Here is a 21,939-nt window from a genome sequence, read left to right on the forward strand (position 1 = left end):
ATGTCACATTTACAGGCAAGAATTGGAAAGCAAAATGCTTTCTTCATTTAATCTCATTTCAAGCCACACTAGATTATGGACATGGAAGAAGTGATCCTTTGCTCAGTAGTCTAAAATACAGAATCATCCCCACTGCATGGGAAAACCTAGGTAGGTTTCAAAATGAGGATGGCCACAGACACTGCATTTCAGAATGAGCTGCAGATTGAAGTCAGAACAGTTGAGAAGGAACTGAAGTCCAACCCTCTAAATCACACACTGGTCTTTACATAAAAATTGTGACGCTTAGTACTGAAATGTTGCTGATTTAATAATGTGAAGTACGCTGTCTTCTCTGAGAAAGAGAAATACTTGGCAAAAGTTGCTTAATTTTCATATTTATGGAGACAGATTTTTTTAATAGTCTTACATATATATATCTCTAAGGGAAGAAAAGAGAAAAAGGGAAAAAGATTTTTATGGTTCAAAGCTTATAAATACTACAGATGCATAACTACCGGTTCCAGTGATTTTAGTGAACCTGAAAAAGGGAGCTAAAGAAAATATTAATATCTTTCTGGGACAGGGCTTAATTCAGGGTCTCCTGTAGTCAGTGAGAACCTTCTCACAGAATTTGACAGACTACAGTAAACCATCTAGCTACTGCTACACCAAATGTCCATACGTTTATATAAAAGTTACTTCAAATTGTGTTCTCACACTCTCATAGGTCACCTTCTAAACAGCAAGAATATTCACGGTAAGAGCTTCTTCTGTGTGTAATGCTTTGGCTGGATGGCTAAGACAGATGTGGGAGGCTGCTCTCCTTCGCATGTGAGTCAGGCTTTGAGCCAACATGCTCGCTCACAGGAAGTTACGCATTACAAGCTCTTCTGAGTGAAACGCTAGCTGGATGGCTGGGCCCAAAGAGTTGTGGTCAATGGAGTTAAATCCAGTTGGCAGCCAGTCACGAGCAGCGTCCCCAAGGGCTCTGTCCTGAGGCTGCTTCTATTTAACATCTTTATTAACGATCTTGATGAGGGGATTGAGTGCACCCTAAGTAAGTTTGCAGATGACACCTAGCTGGGAGGAAGTGTTGATTTACCAAAGGGGAGAAAAGCACTACAGAGGGACCAGGATAGAATGGATTGATGGGCCAAGGTTAACTGTATGAGTTTCAATAGAGCCAAGTGTCAAGTCCTGCATTTTGGTCACAACAACCCCAGGCAACCCTACAGGCTTGGGGAAGAGTGTCTGGAAAGCCACCTGATGGAAAGGGACCTTGGTGTACTGATGGACAGTGGGCTGAACATGAGCCAGCAGTATGTCCAGGTTGCCAAGAAAGCCAACAGCATCCTGGCTTGTATCAAGAATGGTGTGGTGAGCAGGACTAGGGAAGTCAGCCTTCCCCTGTACTCAGCACCAGTGAGGCCTCACCTTGTCTTATGGACACAGGACAACTCAAACCTGATTGCAGTAAATCTAGAACTGGAGAAGTGTGAGGTGATTATCTGCTTATTCCTTGAGGTAATTTTCATAGAGGACTAAACGACTTACAGGAACGGACAGTTTTTCAGTCTATGATAGACTAACATCATTCTTCCAGCAGCAAGAATTACCGATAATCAGGCTCTATTCTGCCTTATTTGTGACAGCAAGAAAATAGGGAGTACCACTCCTTCTTGTACAGCTGGCTACAACTTTCAAATGTAGGGTCCATTGCAGTCACCTAGTTGAAATTACAGAAGCTAAAGTAACTTCCTTTCAGATCATATTTTCATATTTCTAAGTACAATTCCTCACCTGCCATGGGCAATCACTAAAATGGCTAACTAAGAAAAGAATTGCATATATTTATTCAAAGGTACAATCAGTCAAAAGCATATTGAACTGAAGCTGCACATCACAACTAACTGAAGCCAAGTTTCACTTTGTATTTAAGTAGCACAATCACTTGATGATATTTTTAATCTCAGCATTACCAGAGTGTTTAAAAAAGGGATTCTAGTTACACTCATCATGCCATAATTCATTAGGAGCCACAGCACCAATTGCCATCATCATTCAAATGGAGTAAGTCAGGAAATTTTTAGACATGGAAGCATTTGACTTCTCAACCTCTAAGGATGCTAATGCATTCTCTCAGTGGGCTTGTACACAATCGATACTAGAATACTAAGAAGTGCAGTAACACAAATCATTTAAGACAAATTGTTTTATACCATTAATGTAAAACACAGTTTTCCTTTATTGAACCCACTTGGAAATATTTACTTGGCTAACAGTCACAATAGACAAACAATGAGGTAGGCAACAAAAAGCTTAAGGGCCACAAATACCAGCATGAATACACCTCATGAATGTACTATCAGGAATGTGCAAAGCCAATTGCACTGATCAGCTCCAGAACAGAGCTGCCCTTCTTCCAAGGGAGTCAGGAATGCTTTGGAGCTGCACAGCACAGATTCTGAAATCAAAACATTTTGTTCCTGAACCAGATAAGGTTGCTAAGTGACAACAGTCCTCTTCCACATCATTTACAAAACTCAAGTACTTAAAAGCAAGCAAATGAATAGTTGAGGGTTCATCAGTCCTGCATTTCACACATAATGAATGTGATGCAAAAAATACAATAAAGAGCCTTAAACTCCAACATCTTTATGGCTCAGATATTTTACTTTAATGAAAGAAATGAAGACCCGAGTCCACAGAGTATAATTTTTCGTAAGATCATAGCTCCCAAAAGTGTAAATGAAGTTACTTAGAAGTCAATGTAACTTCAAGCAGGGCAAAAAGCTTTTCAAAATCCATTCCTTGGTTTCATTGTGTGGCAACTGGGAGCGTGCATAAATCCCTGATCACAAGAAGGCCACGGCATAGAAGAAAACAGCTGATCAGATACTTGTTTTTGTAAGACATACCTAAGTTTAAAATAGTCTGCACACATTTCACTGACAGTTACGTATAGTTTTTCCATAAGAACATTTTCCAAGAGTACATTAAGATCTGCCCAAGCTTCACAGCTTCCTCCTATAAAGAGAAAATTTATAAGCTTCTCAAAAGAAGCCCTAAGCTTGCAGATATATGCAAGTTCTTTCCCCCCCCTCCAAACAGACTCTTCTACAGTGAATGAAAATGTCTTAGAAGTTAAGCAATTTGAAAGATTGCCTGTTCTAGAATTCCTAGGCTTTTTCAAGACAGGTGCACGTGGAGAGAAAACTTTTTTCCAAGTGCTATCAGCACCAATTTTACAATGGAATAGAACCTGTGCCTTCTAACAGTTGGCTGTGCAGGTCTATAAAGATCAGGTCTTGTTGCCATAGCTTCAGAAATCACAATTATCTGGTGGAAAAAGCGAGGGAAGATCTCTGTTCTCATTCTGAGTTGCAAGCAACCAGACAGAGGAAGCTGTCATACCTCACACAGACAATTAAAAAAAAATATTAAGTGTAAACCAGGGCAGCTAGAATTAAGACATTTTCCTGTGTGTTTTATCTGTTGGCACTTAGGACCCAGAAAATTTAAATTATAGTAGCTGTAGCAAAACTTGAGCATGTTAGAAGTTTTGTTCTTATTCTTTCCAAATGCCATTTTGAAGTCTTTATGGATGTAGTGCAAAATATTGCCCAGTGAAAAGCTCCAGTGTTTTTAATCAAGGAATATATCTTCAAGCAGTCAGCCTGTTTTAATGTTTAACCAATGCAAAGTTCAATACTTTGCTTTCAGCAGCAGGAATATTTGAGTTTTGTTCTGTTCATCGAGGTGAATCTTGGGTCTCTAAAGCAAAACGTAAACCCCGCAATGAAAATCATAAATGAAAGGTGCAGATTTCCTGCTACTGATGAACTCTCTCTAGAGAAAGAAAGCACCAAAAGGGATATCCTCAATTTCACATCACTTCACAGCCCAGGAAATTGAGAATAAGAGTGGCATCAGGAATCAGTGGACATTGGGAATAATGGAAAGCAATGGGTAGTGAGAGAACCCAAAGCGTGAATGTCTACAACAGCCCCTGAAGTCAGTGCTCATTAGATGGATTTAACATTCAGTAATTTTTACAGATACAGAAAGAGAGAAGGAGGTTGGATGATGAATCTGGAGGTGAAAAAACCCAACAATTCAGATCCATTCAACATCATTTAGATCTTAATAATCAATATCACGTCCCCCAAGGCAAAGAAAATTGGCACAGCAACATGCCTGAATTCTTTGAAGGCATCATGCACTGGGCTGCTTCATATCTCATAACCCTCATATTTACTGCACCTCCCAAGGGCTTATTGGGAGAGAACACATGGAAATTGATAAATCAATGGAAACTTCCAGTGTGATTTCAATACCACTGCTACCAAATGCTTCTTCTGTATTTCATAACTTACATAAAGTAGTTAGTTTGTTCCAAAATTGTATTAGTTGGAAAAGTTTCTCTCTCAGAGAGAGCTACTTTGAATATATCTATATTATGAACAGCAATTTCAACGTAAAATATTTAATCAGCATTTCAAATACGAAATTTATATTGTTTCCTCCCTCCTTACCAAGATCTACAGCAGAACCACACCATTCCCTTATTATCTGCACAGCCGGTTTCAGAGTCTGTCACCAGACCCCATGGATGCTGCCTCCAGGATGTAAATAACCAACTTGGAGTAGGTTTGCATGTCAAAGACAAAACTATCCATTTTTCATTCAGAAGCCAAAGCCTTGGTACAGAACACAAGGATATAGTTTGGGTTTAGGCAAAACACTTTTTCCCCCCCCCCTCTTTGATGTTCAATTACAACTGTTAACTTGTCTGGAATATAGCAATTCCTGTTCTTTTAAAGCATTCTCAACTGACAAACAGCATTTTACAGGACATAAGCAGGTGTCTAGCCAGTCTTACACTAACTTCAGTTAATGGCTAAACTGGCATTTGTTCAACTGTGTACTTTAAATGGCAAGACAGAGAAGGTGCATAGAAAAAACCCAACAACTAAGCTCTCTTTTCACCACCTAATTTATGTGGCTGATGGAAATGATAGCATATCAGAACTGTCAGCATTGCAGTGAAAGCTGGCATGTAAATATTTATGCATTATGCAAGATAGTAGTGCCCTGCCTGACTGTCCTTTTCCATACTTCTAGCACATAACAGATACTGCAGTTAAAAAAAAAAAAAAGCTATAACTCTTTTACATCACAGAACTGAAAAAGATTTAAAATGTTAATTAATAAGAACATGAACTTGCAAAAAAATGCTAAATGTTTTCGAAGGTTGAGTAATCTCAGTTGCCTGGGAATAAAGAATACTCAGTGCTATTAAGAAGGACCTGGCTTCTTGCCAGATTAGCTTGGAAGCATCAAGTTTTAAAATGGGAAATAAACCATGGCCTGAATTCTCAAACAATTTTGCTTTTCTGAAAATACGTTTAAAAAAAAAAATCAGATTATTAATAGTGTACATGCCTGAATTTTGCTTTTTCCCCCCACATACGCACACTTCCTTGTGAGAGCAGCTCAGGTAGCAAAAATCTGTTAGTAGCAACTCAAAAATACTTCCATCTATGGACTCCACACGGGCCTCAGCACATGAGTTAAGAGATACCAAGCAAATCCCCAGCATTGCAAGATTACAGGCACAAGGGATGCTCACTGGCAGCTGCATGAACAACAGCTGCTCTCACCAAATACTGCAGTGGCAGGGCACTATTAGCTGTTTTCCTGTCTCTAGTAGGGGTTGCCATTCTGTAGTTGTGGTAAACTGTCAAGAGTGGCTGCAGAGAGGGCAGAGCTCTTGCGGCTGCCATAGCACCCCTGTGGAGGAGTTGCCATCCCATGGCTCTTGAATTTTGGAAGAATTGCAGTCAATCTAAAAATCTAAGACCTGACAAGCCAATATCTATCAAATGCTTCATGTTACCACCAAGGAAAGCGTTATGCACCTTCAGAAGCTGATGAACAGGCTAATTATTTCTTAATTTGATGATTGCACAGTCAGGACTAGGGCACAGTGTACTAAGAAACATCATAAATATAGACTGAGATGACAGGCAGTATGTTCTCCCCCACTTTCAGTACTACGGGTACAATCCAACACAAAATAAACATCACAGCACCTCATAAGGACAACCACAATTAACAGGGGTAATGTCCTGATGGTGCTTAGCACACAACCCTCTGAGGTCAAGGTAGGTATTCTTTGTGCAAAGAGAGAACTTCAGCATTTCTTACGTCAGGAACAAGAACAGTCTTGATGAAAAAATGTGGCTAATTAAGTGCCTAGCTGTTTCAACAGAAGACCATACTGGTAGCTTGGACAAGACATGGCTGACAAATCCAGGAGTGTTTTTGGTTCAGGACTACAGGAATTCTGACCTTGGTTCTTACTTATTCCACCAACACAAGTGGACTACAGTCTGTGTGAATCTGCTCAGTAAGCAGTTGAGATTCCCTGAGGCCTTTTAAGACTTCTCAAACCAGTTCTGAAGCTGATGTACAATAAAAAGGTAACTGAAAGAACGATTTGCTAAAGTTCCCATAAATAAAGCTGCACTGGTGAGCAGCTATAAGCATTTGCAAAATAATCTCTTGTGCTCCTGAAAGAAGTTGAGTAAAGAACACACACAATGAGGAAAGAAATAAAAAGTTGTTTATTTAGAGTTCGAGCAATACCTGGTCCAATGGAACTTCTACACGAGTGTCTTCATCTTCTTGAACTTCAGCTGCCCCCCACATTTCAGATCGCTTTTCTCGAGCTCTGTAAATCCCTTCACCTACAATGGGAAAAGAGTAGAAATAAGTGAGGTCCAATTGCGACTCTGTGTGGCAGAACTACTGAAGTGCACTCAATACTGCTGCTGAGAGCAGGTTTCTGAGCAGACTCACCATTCCTTTTATCAAAGTTCTCAACCTCCCATTATTCTCAATTTGTTTTCCTTTTTAATAACAAATAGCATACTACACCACTGGGAGAAGGAAGAGGAAATAGCATGAACAAAGCCCCGGATCCCAATTCCTCCAGCTTTAGGAAAGGTTGGGAGCAATTCCAATAACATTCTATTGCTTCTACTTCTACAGTCAATGACATTACCCTCTTGGACTTAGCATAGTAACCCTTACACATCCAGAAGAATCCCAGGCACCAAATCAAGAACACTTTGAACCAGGACAGAAGCAAAACAAGGAAGAGCTCAGAAATTAAGAACACAAGGGTTAATTTAAATCACTTTCTCCATCTATCTAGGAACAAGAGATGTCTATGCTGTCATGTTCATATCCACCATAAGTAACCATAAGAATAAATAAGTTTGCACTTCACTGAATTGCTGTATAATTCCTCATAAAAGAATGTGAGCTCGATAGTATCAAACCAACATGCAAACTGTTCTCTGTTGCTGAACACTAGGAAGGAGGAAACAACCTATAAGAAAAACAAGTGATAAAGGAGACTTACAGAAGTGTAGATAATGATTCGCATAAAAATAAGCACTGCCTTCTCAAGAAATTAGTTTTCCAGTTTTTTTTTTTCATTGTTATGAAAAGGGGAAAAAAAAATAAAAATCAATCCTTGGAACAAAATTCAGAGATAGAAATATCACTGAAATCAGACCAGAGCATCAGAAAGCAAAGATATTGTCAGAAATATCCACAACTTTATTCCATGCTGATAGTGCTGGCTGCAGCCTAGGGGAGGAGATTTTGTGATGGACATAACAGCCTGGGTACCTTGGAGTCAGTTCTGCTGGAACTTCTTTGCCCAGCCCATACTTGTACTCTGAAAGCACCAGTGTGCAGCATACCAGTGTTCTTAGTATTACAGGTTGGTTTCTTATCCTAATCATCTCAAAAAGATCCTTCTTCCTACTGTCATAATTAGCAGAGAAATAAGTATTTTCTTCATTTCTTTTCTCTTTTCTTTTTTGGAGGGATAATTAAATATAGTTCACCTACTTTATTCTATGCTTGATCAGAGACAACAAAGAACATCTATTTGATGGTAGTATGGTTAACCTTCGACCATCCACATGTGTTTCATTACCCTTTGCAGATGTCCAGAAAAGTAACAAAACGCACATGAATCAGTGATGCACTGATAAAAATGCCCAGAAAAGAAACAAAATGCATGTGATACCATCACAGATGATCCATACATTTCACATTTTCATTTTCGTGAGCTCTCTAGGAGGCAAAGTTCTGTTGTTCTTACCTTATATTAAAGAAAGATTATCCTGGGTGCCATCAAAAAATGCTTGAAGAATAACAAAATCATCAGGTCCATCCAATACGAGTTCATGAAAGAAAAGTCCTGCCTCAGTAATCTGAAATCTTTCATGTTAAGATAGCCTGCTTAGTGCATGCAGGGAAGGTGGTGGATGTGGTTTGTCTGGATTTCAGGAAGGCTTTTGATGCTGCCCTTGAAAGAATCCTTCTGGACATATTTTCTGATTGTGAGATGAAGAGGTGCATGGTACACTGAGTGAAGAACTGACTGATTGGTAGGGTTTGAAGAGTTGTTGGCAGCCAGCTACTAATGGAGTACTTCAGGGCTTAAGCTTGTGGCCAGTTCTGGTCAACAACTTTTTCAACCATCCGGATGCAGGAGAGGAATGCATCCTTAGTAAACTTGCTGACAATTTAAACCAGGAGGTGCTGTTAACTGTCTTGAAAGACAACAGGCTTTGCAGAGGATATAGGCAGATGGAGCACTGAGCTATCAGTAACAGGCTGAAATTGAACAAGAACAAATTCCAGGTTCTGTACCTGGATGAAGCCATGGTGGACAAAGGCACAGATGGAGACGAGCAGCTGAAGAGCAGCCCAGCAGAGAGGGATCAAGGGGTACAAGTGACAACAGGCTCTGTGTGAGCCAGATGCGTGCCTGGCAGCCAAGGGGCAAACCTTAACACTATGCATACAATACAAAAGGAGAGTTAAGCTCCTTGAAAGCATCCAAAGGAGAAATCAAAGGTAAAAACAGGGCTGGCAGGTGTGTCCTGCAAGGAAAAGATGGCCATAATTAAAAGATATGAATTGAAGAGTCCTACACAATCTTCTGTCACCTCTTCAGCACGCCAATGTCTTGCATGGAAAGCACTCTGAAATAATTCCTGCTTTTTAACAGGGCTGCTAGTGGAAGATGCTAAAACTGAACTGAAGGCTGCAATGGAAAGGAGCAGCATCAGAGAAATCACAGGATCTTCAAGGACTTTTCAGGTGAAGTGAAATCAGATCATTTTCAAAACAGCTGTGGTCTCTAGGAAAAACAAGTAGTTAAAAGACCACTGTATTTCAAATGCAGTCAACAGAAGATATCAGTACTTAGTTTCAGAAAAGGAAAAGTCTGAGGATCTAAGAAAATCATTACTGAAAGAAGTGAATTATTTATCTCTGTGCAAACATTAGAGTATAGAAGAAAAATGTCCAAAACATATGTACCATCAATAACAAGGGAAGGAAAAAAAAGTGCTTAGGTCTGAATTGCGTCAGAACCAGTGAAGAAAAATGACATCAGCTGAAAAATGGGAAAGTTGTAAGAGTGGAACAAGTCCAAAATCCTAAAGAAAATGACAAGGAATTTAATTAGGCATACATTAGAACACATTTTTCTTGTATTTTGGTATTAGAAGAGAAAATGAATAGAAAGTTGTAGAACAATATACAAACATTTAACGCGATTAAAGGCAGCATTGAGAAATTATCTTCAAAAAGTGAACATTGTTAACATTGCTACTCTGTATCAGACAAATATTTACACTTTCTGCATGCAAATTAAAAAAATGTGGAGGCAGGCAGCTAATGAAAGGCCAACATATTCCCTGCTCATGTGTTTCTGTGCAAGATCTTGTCAGCAGCAGTTTGCAGACCTCATTAATCACTATTACCCGTGCCGTGAGTTATTCAGGTCCTCACAAGCAAATATGTTGGTTAATTTTTGTATCATTTTATAGGCAATATTTCTGAAGTGCTTTGTGGTTTAGAAAAAAGTCAAGCAAAAAAAAAAAAAGTCTTACTGATGCAATGCTTCATATCCCTGCCTCCAAATCGTTAGTCAGTTTCTACACGCTACTCTAAGTGAAAGAAAAACATTTCATGCAACTTATAGTGGTTTCTAAAACAACAGTTTTGTAAGTCTTCATTCTATAGTGTTATGAACTGGCATTGAAATCTCTATTAACAGAGTACTGTACATGACTAAAAAGAGAACTCCCAGCACTTCCATTAGATGAAGCATTCGTGTCTACCCAAAATAGTTCCTAAAATATTATAGGTTAGACACACTCCTCATGCAAGAGAAAGTTGTGACTTACTGTGTCCCAAACTAACTAGAAATGTCTGAGATGGCCACTATCAGTGTCCTGGACACATTGAGGCAAAAGAGCTCTAAAGAGTGGTAGGAATAGAAGGTAGGTCCAAAGCTTACAGTCAAGTTGTGGTATACTCTATCACTCTGCTCCAAGTTGAGTAGAAGATGACAGGAGCAAAGGATTAAATGGCACTATAAGATCCAAAATGTCATTGTACTGCTGGGAAAACTGCTCTACATGTCCCTAATTGAGCAGGAAAGTTGGACCAGATGACTTGTGGAGGCTTCTACCAGCCTCAAGCATTCTGTAATTCTGTGTCCAGACAACCAGAAGATATTGGAATTTTTAAGGTTTTGCCACTGTGTAAGAACAGGCTACCTTGAGTCATTAATTATCTGTTTTTATGTTTCATGTTTAAGAAATATCTTAAACATACAACAGTCATCTCCTATTACCTGATTATTTTAAAGCAGGGTCATGTTCAGCAGTTCAGGATAGAAGGAGAAAGAGAAGGATCCAGAGAAGGGCACAGAATGGATCACAAGATGAAAAAAGAAGAGCAGTCTAATGGAGAGAGGAGATTTGCAGAAGCTAAAGGAAGTTCTTGGAGTATTGTTTTTGGCTTCAAGCTGGAGGAAGTGAACAAAAACTTTAATTGCAAGTGCTTTTCTATGGAGCTTCTTTAACAGTTGCACTTTACCTCTTCTTCAGCTTCATAATTGCAAAGAAAGACCTATGGAATCTTGAGAGAATCTAGACTGCTTCAAGCTCTGAATTCCCCAAAGCCTTGTGACCTTTACTGGGAAAGGGAACACCAGGAGCCTGATAATGGCTCTATCTCGAGAGGTGGCTAATGTTAAAAAAATATATAACAAAAAAAATAAAACAGTGAACCAACTCAAGCTGCCCTTAGTAAAGTCAGATGATAGGGGTGTTAAAACACTGATGCCTACTATATTTTTCTTTAAGCAGGAAAATAAAGCAAAAACAGTATAAGGTACAAGCTCTAACAGCCAAGGATCTTCGTATTCAGATTCCTTTCCTGTCCTGTCCTCCCACCCATATCAGCTATGCTGGCTTTGCAGCACTTGAGAATTCAATTATGTGAAAGACTGATCAGACCACTGACTGATCAGGAAAGTTTATCAGATATTCACATGTCTGGCCAATGCCTTGGGAGGCACACAACAGATTAATCAGCTACGGCAAAACTGAGATCTCCAAAACATTTCGGCTAACACCACTTTGTGATATATGCCATCAATTGTCTAAATACACAGACATCCACTGTACTCAGTTCAGTATGAACAGAAGGAAGCAAGGAATTGATGCACGTATAACTTGAGCAAACCTTTGTGCCTCATGCCACTCAGTATTTCAGCTGAATTTTTTGTACCCTCTAACAAACAGGAAAGTAAAAAGTAACTGAGTTATAACTTTGAACTAACTCATAAGAAATCTATATATTTTAAATAATTAAACATAGAAATTAATGGCTCTCGCATAAGCTCCTTACCTAACCAGAATTAACTATAAAACATGTATTGCAGCACAAATTACAACATTATACACTCATTGCATTACAAATTTGGAACTGATTGAAGTAGGGATAAAAAAAATAAAAATCACTGTAACAATACCCTGCTCTGAATATTTTGTGAAAATCAGAAGTGCTTACTAACTGCAAGCTCTATGTATAAGCAAGAAAGCATATGGGATTATTAAAAAAATAATAATTACTGCGACTTACCACAGAGACTGCCTCATAAAAATGTTGTTAAATTAAAAACAAATCTTAAATATATATCTGTGGCTCCTTAAATTGAATTGATTGGTATTAGGAACAGAGGGGATGTATGCCTTCAAAAATAATAAGAAAAAAGAAGGGAGAAAAATTCTTTTGAAGTATCACTGTCTCTAACAAAATACTGTCACTCTGGTGACAGGTTTGTATGTGCGTGCCTGTGACTTCTGCCATCAGTAAAAAAGAACTAGAAAGAAACTGGAAGCAATATACACATGATACTAGTAAGACAATGAAAAAACTTCTTTTTCTTCACCTGATACTACTGCAGCTGCAAGCTTCAAAGAAGCTATTTTTTCCCCATGCAGGAAATACCCCATTTCTAAGGAGATTTCATGCTATCACCATTTGCCAGCATCTGAATATCATAACAGAATCTACAAAAGGTATTCCTAGAGTTTTACTTCTTATGAAGCAGTCCCATTTACCGATAGGAAGCATGGTAATGTTAAAGCAAAGGAAAAGGTGCCTTAGTCAGTGTAATGCTAGAATGGTTTAGAAAGCACCACAATAATCGCAAGATAATAAAGTCTTCAGCTACAGCCTCAGAAACAAGGAAAAAGAACTACTTACCTTTAGAAGGCCTCAGACAGGCAGGAATCTCCAGCAAGAGACACCCCTACCTCCACGGCCAACCTTTAAATGAGGTCTGGGAAGGAGTAGATCCTGGCTCCACCCCTTCCACTCAGTTATGTGCATTGCTTGCACCTAAGCTCCCCTGGGTGGGCCTACCTTCCCACCAGGTGCTCCATCACTGCTTCAGGCCGTGACTTAGCATTTCTGCTACAGTCAGCTTTAACAGCTCATTGCTCTTTATACAAATACAGAAAATAAAGGAACTGTGTGTCATAATATAAGGCTTTTTCTTCCTTTTCCCTACTTCGATTGTTAACTTCGTCTATTCTCTTTGTTTCTAAGCACTTAATTTATTCATTTATTTAAAGGACACATCATTATGGTCCTTTACATTTTGAAACTGATAAAGCAACTACTGCTTAGCACCAGCCTTTTGAATTCTGGCTCCAGTCTTAAAGTCAACATTCTCCTGAGTGTGGCTTATACTGTACAAAGCAAATGCAAAGCCCTGAAAAGTCTACCCTGTTCCAGTCACTCCAAGTAGAGCATCAGTAAACCTATATTCCACCCCTCAGTGAGTTAAGCAGCATGGCTTACCTATTGTCTAGTACTATTCGCCCACGTCATGTTTTGCAATGCATTCACCTTACTAAAAGCAAGCTCTAAGAAACAGCACGTTCTCAGAGAAAGGGGCCACAAGGTTTGCCATCGCCTCCATTCCACACTGTTGTTAGCATATTCTGGCAACTGTGATTCAGTAATACACAGTAATATCAACAAGGGTTCTCACTTCTTATTAGAGACTGCAATTTTATCTCCTGTTGTGCAAATAATTAGCCTCCAGATCTTGTAAAATCTCTGCAAATAAGAAACAGACCTCCCTTTTCTCAGCACAGTTATTATCTGCATTGACAGCAAAGCAACAATGATCAGATCTTTTCATCCTTGTTTAACTAAAGATAGCTCTTATATCAGCAAAGCTGTCAGCTGGGCAACGTGGACAGTAACAGTTCTAGCACAAAGTGCACAGCTGATATTCAGCAGTCCAAATGTATACTCTTTGGAAAGTTCACAACTTTACTGAAAGAAGTTTAGAGAATGATACCAGGAGCAGGTGCCATACCTGATGTTCTATGCAGATTTCCTCTTAAAACTGAGAGTTTTACTTCTTAAATCCTCTTAAAGATTTAGGGGAAGGTGTTCTTCTATCCCCTGGCATCTACTAAAGGGGAAAAGTGGAAATGGCATAAAGCCACACTAGAGGATGTCCAGACCAGATACCTAAAGGTTATTCAGACACTGAAACAGGCTTCCTAGAGACATTATTTATGCCCTATGATTGTTTTTGTATAAAAGGCAATGATATTACTTTAAATTTGAGTCATCCCCATCAATGATCTTTGCAGGTCCTTGGAACTAAATGATCTTTAAGGTCCCTTCCCACCCAAGATATTCTACAACTTTGATTCTACTCGTTTCATAGCTGTAGCACAGCATTCCCATTAGCTTCTAACAAATGCTTACAATGCAAAACTACAACATTCTTTGCCCTTGTGAGTTCTTGCCTCACATCCATTATTTTCATACAAAACACCTAGCAATAGTGCAGAAAATTACTTTCACTTTAAAAACTCATAATCCATAAATCAACCACTAAGTGTACAAACAACAGGTTTTTTTTTTAAGGGCCTTGGAATGCACATTTAATGGATAAGTTCAAAAGAATAACACTGAAGAAGAAAGTTATATTTCACACACACATATTGACTTGTAGCTATAAAACACTGCAAATGAAAGGTACAAAGCTATGACTTCTGTAAAATCTAAAAAAGCCCTTTTTAAGCTAGGAAGTTACTCTATAGAGAAATCTGGCATACAGCTGAAGCAGCCCCTTGGCCAGACCACTCTTCAGAATCACAGCACATGTCACTACCTATTGCAAAGCTACACATTGTTGAGTAAAAAAGGAGGATGAAACAGCCAAAAGTGAACAGCAGGTCCCTCTTTGCTCCCAGCCTGATCAAAGAAGGAAGGTGTGATAACCAGACAGAGAGGCAAACTAGAAGAGGTTTTGTCTTTCTTTACATCCCCCGTTCAGCAATTCCACCAAAGCCTTGGCAATACAAGCATTTCTACAGCTGCTCGGTGACACATGCTCAGCCCCCACAAATGGAATTTCAGAAGTAGTGTCCACTCAGGAAGGCTGAACTAGCTCCTGTTACACATCTCTCCTCATTGCTCTTCACTGACAATAAAATGTATCTAGGCCCAAGCAACTGTCCAAAGTCAAACAGAAAAGCTGGGACAGAAATGAGAATTGAACTCATCTCCAGCATCCTGGTGAAGCAGTGTGAGACAGGAAGGACTAGTTGGTGAAAGCCCAAGAAACAGCATGAAAAGAAAACAGAACAAGTCAGACAAAATGAAGGAAAAGCCACATAGACCCAAGAGGGAAGAAAAAGTGTCAGAAGATAACTGGAAAATGAGTGGAAAGTCTAGACAGAAGAACAATGAAAGGCGACAATGAGTAGGAGGGGAAGAGGAAAGGAACAAAGCAAAGCAGATGGAGAATGCTGCAGAGGTCACCCTGATAAAAAGAGAAAGAGTGGCAACAGTTCAATCACGAAAGCTGCAGTGGGTGCCACAGAACACCTTTTAGTGATGTGGGAAGTCAGCCTGTTTTCTTAGGTAAATAGCTAGGACAATAGGTAATGACTTTGTACCAGGAGAGGTTCAGCTGTGTATTAGGGAAAAAAACTCTTCTCAGAAGGAGTGGTGAGGTATTGGAACAGCCTGCCCAGGGAGGTGGTGGTCACCATGTCTGGAGAGTTTCAATAAAACAGTGGATGTCACACTGAGTGACATGGTTTAGGGGGCACGGTGGTGATGGTGATGGTCGGACTACATGATCTTAGTTAATTCTTCTTCCTTTTTGATATGAAAATCAAGATTGTGGAGTCTCATCCTTGGAGATCACCAGCAGCCACCTGGAAGGACATGGTCCTGGACACCCTGCTCTGGATGTCCTTGTTGGATAAGGGGTTGAACCATATGGACTCAGAGGTTCCTTCCAACCTCAGCCATTCTGTGATTCTGTGATACCACTAAATGTGCAACCTTGTGAGTCTGATCTGATATGTATAAGAATACATATATTCCAAAGAACACTTCAAATAATGATCCTCACATTTGTTCTGGGACTTTTTGTTTGTTTCTTTTACAAGGAGGTGGCAAGTACATTAGATGGCTCTGGCAGATGTTCAGGTAGGTTAAACCCAAAGAGCCTCCTAGGAGCACAACAGGCTGTGTGACAGACACACTAGATCAAATGGATATGAAAATATTTTCTGCATTTGCATATTTTTGACATTTTTTTTCTGTCCTGCTCCACTGGTTTGCCAGCAATCACCTCAATATGTCAAAAGAAGCAGCCAGAAAGGCCAGAAAGTAATATCCTGGCCTGCTTAAAAGAGGCAAACTGTTTTGTTTCCTTGGTTAGGAAGGAAATTTGTAATGACACTGCATTACTTCATAATTCTTTCTGGAAAAGAAAGGACTGCGTGTCAACATGGAGCCAGGCAACTCTCATACGATGTGCCATGTAAAGCAGTACCAATTTTGAACAAGGGCAGTGTGTTTCATATTTTGCCTACTTTGATACATCTACTCATTTTCCAGAGTTGTAGAGCCCACTGGGCTCACGATGCTCTGATGAGATTTTCCAGGGAAAGTTTTTGAAGGGGACAAGTTCACCACCTACCTTTGTTCCAAAATGTGTATTAAATCAAACAACTAAGAACTTCCCATGTCCCATCTACAGAAAGATGATTTGGTGGACATTGTTAATAAAGTTTCTGCGCTACACTTAGCACAACATGTGGTTCTGTGAATGAAAAAATATTCAACTAGCAAAACATAAATTGGGAAATTTGATATAAACCAGGCTATCAAGTCACAAAATAACGTCTTCAGCAGTAAGTTTGACATCATCACAAAAAAACAAATAGCAGTTCAACCATTCCAAATAATAGAGAATAGAAATATGGTGTAGTGCTGATCTCTGCAGCCCTGTATTTTTATGGTTCAACATTAAGCTGAGAGAACACCAGGACACTATCTGTCAAGGGAAATTTTTGACACTGAGAGTTTGGCTGAGCGAGAGGATACAGAAATTGCAGCACTCCACACCATCAGCTTCCACCTGGCCAAGCTTCAGGTCACTCCATCCTGAAGTGTGAAAACCACCAGAAAAACAACAACAAGCACAACAACAATCAGGAGATAGATAACAGTTGCACAGACAATGACCTTTTGAGGGTGTTGTAGTACAAGTTCATTAAACAAGCTGCCTATGTTTTGACTACACTGGAAATCCAGGCAGGGTCAGAGTTGTGTGAAAAGACCTTTGCTCTGAGGAAATTACGCTCCTTCCTTGTATTTTGCTTTCAAATGCCGGAGACTCTCACAAACAAATACTGCCAAAAATATTCAAAAGTAGTATAAGAATACTTTGTATTACACATGGAGATGTTTTTTTCCTAGTACTTTTGACTATATGAAAAAAGGCTTGCTATTCATTTTCATTGGAAAAAAAAACAATGAAAAGTAAAACAAAGTGGTAGACGTTGGCTACCAAGCAACCAAGCATTGCTCTCTATAACTTCCTGAAGGGAGGTTGTAGTGAGCTGGGGGTTGGCCTCTTCTCTCGTGTCATTAGTGATAGGACCAGAGGGAATGGCTTCAAGCTACGGCAGGGGAGATTCAGGCTGGACATGAGGAAGTATTACTTTTCAGAAAGGGTGGTCAGGCACTGGAATGGACTGCCCAGGGAGGTGGTGGAGTCACCGAGCCTGGGGGTGTTCAAGGAAAGGCTGGATGTTGTGTTGAGGGACATGGTTTAGTGGGAGTTATTGGGAATAGGTGAACGGTTGGACTGGATGAGCTTTTAGGTCTTTTCCAACCTTGGTGATTCTATGATTCTAAGCATGGAATGATGTATTAACTCCTCTTTTGGATTCCTAGGGTTCAACAGAGGAAGAAAAAAATCTTTCTGCATGCATGCAGCCTAAGAAAGTTCTTATTTGAGAACTCACAATCTATTGTTAGTAAATCACTCAAGAGTAGATCAACTTGTAATATTATTTTTTAGAAAAGAACTGTTATCTCCAGAAATTCTTAAGCAGAAGGATGTTGATAATTGTAGCTATAAACACAGAAATTTCCTATCTGTCTGAATGATGTTCTTGAATTCCATGGGAATGTGCTCTACGCACATTAAAGCACTTAATTTCAAAGTCATTAGTGTTAGGTAGCTCTAACAATCTTATAGGTGCATTTTATTGCCTAACGTTAATGATTAAATTGATTTTTTTTTCTTGTATCTAAACTATATCCCTAAAAAATAATTTTCTTTATTTTTGTGCCTTTTTCACAACATCAGCACATAAAAAAAAAATTTTGTGTGCTGTTATCTCAAGAAGAATGATATCAATTACATTATGGATCCATTTTTTTTTAAGATTTTGCCACCAGGTAAGTTACCCAATCTACAGTGCTTCAAAACACAACAAAAAGAAATTGCACTGAGTGTAATGCCTTCAGGTTTGGCTGGATTAACAGAGTGATTATGAGAACGCAAACAATTTGACACTGGTAGCTTGACTGCTCAGCTCAGCCTCATCTCCAACAATATATCTCAAACATCATTCTCTTCTAGAGGGTTGTGTCTGCTTCTCTTTAAGTGGTGAAATGCATCACTCACTTCAGTGGGTCAAAAGAAACAGTGAATGCTTTGCCAGCAGCACCAGCTCTTTCCAAAATGTCAGATTCCTCTACCAGTCCAGTAAATCTCAAACAATTTAGAAAACAATTTGGGTAAAGGGCCTGAATTACCTTTTCTTATGATGAGACCTACCTACTTCAGAACGTGGTTAGCAACTATTACAAAAACCTACAGCAGCAAGCACTTCTGTACTTCTTTGACAGATGGGAGAGTGGGAAAAGGTTGAAGATTTTAAGTGGCCTAGAGTGCTCCCTTGCAAATTTTCAGTCAAAATGACTGAAGGGAAAGAAAAGAGACAACTGGAATTCCTCTCCAAAACACCATGTTCCTCCTTCAAATGTTTAGTTTTACACGGCCATAAACCGTTTATCCAGGAAAAGAGTTCCGCTAAGAAGTAAGCGATCCAGTAAGATTTAAGAGATTCAGAATAGTTACATATGGCTTCTCAAGTGAAATGGTAAGTGCAGGATACCAGCTGCCTATCCTAAAGGCTTGTAAAGCAAAATGCAGAAGATGTGAAATTTTAATTTCACTCTTCTGAACAGGAAAAAAATGAAACAAAACATCTTAACGTAGAACACCAGGGGAAAAAAAACAGAGACAGAAGGGAAGAGGGGAGTAAAACACCATGAAGTGTTCTTTGAAAGATGTAGCAAATAAATACATTTAAACTGAACTAGAAGAATTAAATAAAGATGATGTTCTTCTTAAAACACAAACAGAGCTGAAAATCACTTTGAGACAGGAGCCTCTTAATAAGAATCTTCAGGCAACTGCTTCCTGGAATGTTTTCCACTTGATTGGGTGAACAAATACTGGGAAATTTAGTTAGAGAAAGATAAAGCCTGCAAAAGTTCACAAGTCTGCAGTGCTCATGGTGATTCACCTAAAGATTTACAGGAGGATGAAATGCTTTGGTTTTTGTGCTTGGAAAAGAAAATAGTTCTTACTGGCTTAGCATACATCTCCTCAACAACAGAAATCGTGAGAGCAGGGATTGCACTCCATCAGAAACTCATTGCAAGGTTTGGAATTTCTCATCCCATATTGTCTGAATTCAACCCAGAAGCATCATCTTCTCAGTAACTGCCTGCATGACCAGCTAGGTCCAGACTTGAAGAACAGCACACACATCAAACCTCACATTCCCACATCCACTAGCAGTCTTCATATAACAAGGATGAAGAGAAGAGAAATGAAAACTTCTCTCAACACATTCTTCAGCTCAAACTAGAGAACTGGCTGCCTTTAATAGCTTTTAGTCACAGAAGACTCACAAAGTATGGAAAATCTGAAGTGGAAACAGCAAGCAATCACTTCTTTAATAAACTCAGAGGATTTCCAAACATTTCTGTCGGGAGGCTAGAGAAGTGGTAGCACTAAATACGGAGAGAGAAATAACTCCCTAAATTTGCTATCTACCAAAGTATGACTTGTTCCTCAGTCACTGCCTGCTATAAGGACAGAGAAACCTGTGACTGCGTCCAGTACTCTTTCTACCTTTGGGAAAACAAAAGAAGTTATCTGAAACCTTCTAGCCTAGTATAAGGTCCACAAAAAACAGTCATCTCTCTTGCCTTGGCAAGAGGGATCTCCTTTCTTCCAGAAAACATCTGCAAAAACTTTCTTTAAAAAAATCCTCAGGATGGAAAAAAATTTATAGAAAATCAACTTAATGAGACTAATCAGGAAAATTTACCTTCTTTGTCTGCTCTTAGTGTATGAGGTTTGAGTGAGATCTGCCTAACTACAGTCTAGATGGCTTTGCCACTTGGGCATGGTACCACACAACTTGCTCTGGGCAGGAGGTTGGACTAGATAGCCTCCAAAGGACCCTGCTGAACTCAGCCTTCTGTGATTATGTGCTATGTCTTTACACATAGCAGATCAGTACTCCAAACAGGAGGCTAGATCAGAGCATAGGGATTTTGAGGTCTGTATGAAGAATCCCGTACCAGCATTTCCCAGCATAAGTCAGTGCATCTATTTATTTTTAAATGAAAAATGTATGAGTAATCAAAGATATCTGGAGTGGATAAACATTAAATACAGTGGCTTTCCCCTGAGCCTCCAAAACTATTAAGCTAAGCACTGACAGCCCTCTCTGAGAGACCAGATCTGAAATCGTTCCCTTAAACGTTTCTAGCATGTATCAATGAATCTGAAAAATTGAGGATGCATATGATAATTTCAATGGAAAGAAACTATTGAGCTGTTTTATGTGTTGTAAAGGATGAGCAGTTCTAGACACATCCCTTTTAATACAGCCACCGTTCTTCGGTAAGAAAAAAACTACTGAAAAACTGTACCAACAACAGGACAAAATGAAATCTGACTTAAGGCTGAAACAAAATGAAAATTCAACAAGCTTACTCTGAAAAAAACCTCTTACAATACAAAACATATTGCACTGTTCTTTTCAAACTCAAATTTACAAAATTCTTCTGACTGAAAAAGTAAACTTACAACTCAAATGCAGACGTAACCACGGTGATGTTGGATGATGTATACTGAAATTTTAAACCACAGGTGATTATTGCACCCTTAATTACGAACACAAACAGCAGTTAGAAGCGGTGTCAAATGTTATGGAAAGTATAATTTACTTCTACTTAAAGATATTAATTGGCCTGTATTAATTACTCTAAGCAAAAATACTTGAGTAAATTAAATGAGCCAGAGTAAAGTGACAGTTCAAGTACCATACTAGGTCTGTGTTTCACTGGTTTAGCAGGAGATAAAAAGCCACTATGCTATGATTGAGTTTATCTCAGTACTCACCATTATCTTGCAGGTATCTTGTGGAAGCTGTTTGATTTTCTTTAGTAGATTTGATAGAACTGTGTCCTCTGGACACAGAATCCTCTGGATTCTGGCATTTTTTGACCTTCTCTTTTGGAGGCTGAGGTGAGGAACCTGTCTCTCCAGGGTCACTGGATCCAACAGTAGATTTAGACTGCCAATCATTTCCCTGAAAAGAAGTGTTCATCATCATCACTGATGAATATGATGAAGTTTCAACATTATTCCAAATTTTTAATATCTATGGAATTGAATCAGGTGTTAAAGAAATGTATTAACTTACAATCAGTACAGTTAAAGAATATCTAAAACAACCTGGAAAACTGTAATTGTATTATCAACTTTCTACATGATCTGACTAATTAAATGCTCCTCAACCAGTCGCAGAAGAAAACAACACAATTACCACAAGGAAATAATGTTTCATCTGATGGAAAGAATGGTTAGGCAAACCTATACATGCACATAATTAAATAGCTGTATTTCATTCACATATGTGTGTATCTCATCTATGCGTATGTGAAGATGTAACGTGTGAATAATTCACTGTCTGTGTAAATACAACATAGATATTGATCTGCTAAGTGTCTGGGAGAGGATGGCAGTCTTTATGTGGCAGGAGCACTGACTACCAATGAACAGAATGGTCTGCCAGCATGTCACCTCTCAATCACCACCCAACTCCTCTGCTTCTTGGGTTGTGAATTCAG

At 39.1% G+C, this 21,939-nt stretch overlaps 1 protein-coding gene across 1 annotated transcript in view; it reads right to left on the bottom strand.

The window, feature by feature from the left end:
• DCDC2 (doublecortin domain containing 2) overlaps positions 1 to 21,939 on the bottom strand; it is a gene marked incomplete at both ends in the record, with an annotated part of 50,527 nt that overhangs the window by 3,615 nt on the left and 24,973 nt on the right. The window contains 2 exons of the mRNA XM_079533508.1: positions 6,634 to 6,734; positions 21,209 to 21,398. Coding sequence (XP_079389634.1) covers positions 6,634 to 6,734; positions 21,209 to 21,398 — 291 coding nt within the window. The remainder of the gene's footprint in view (positions 1 to 6,633; positions 6,735 to 21,208; positions 21,399 to 21,939) is intronic.

Source organism: Tetrao urogallus, assembly GCF_951394365.1.
Source record: "Tetrao urogallus genome assembly, chromosome: 3".
Classification (NCBI taxonomy): Eukaryota; Metazoa; Chordata; class Aves; order Galliformes; family Phasianidae; genus Tetrao; species Tetrao urogallus.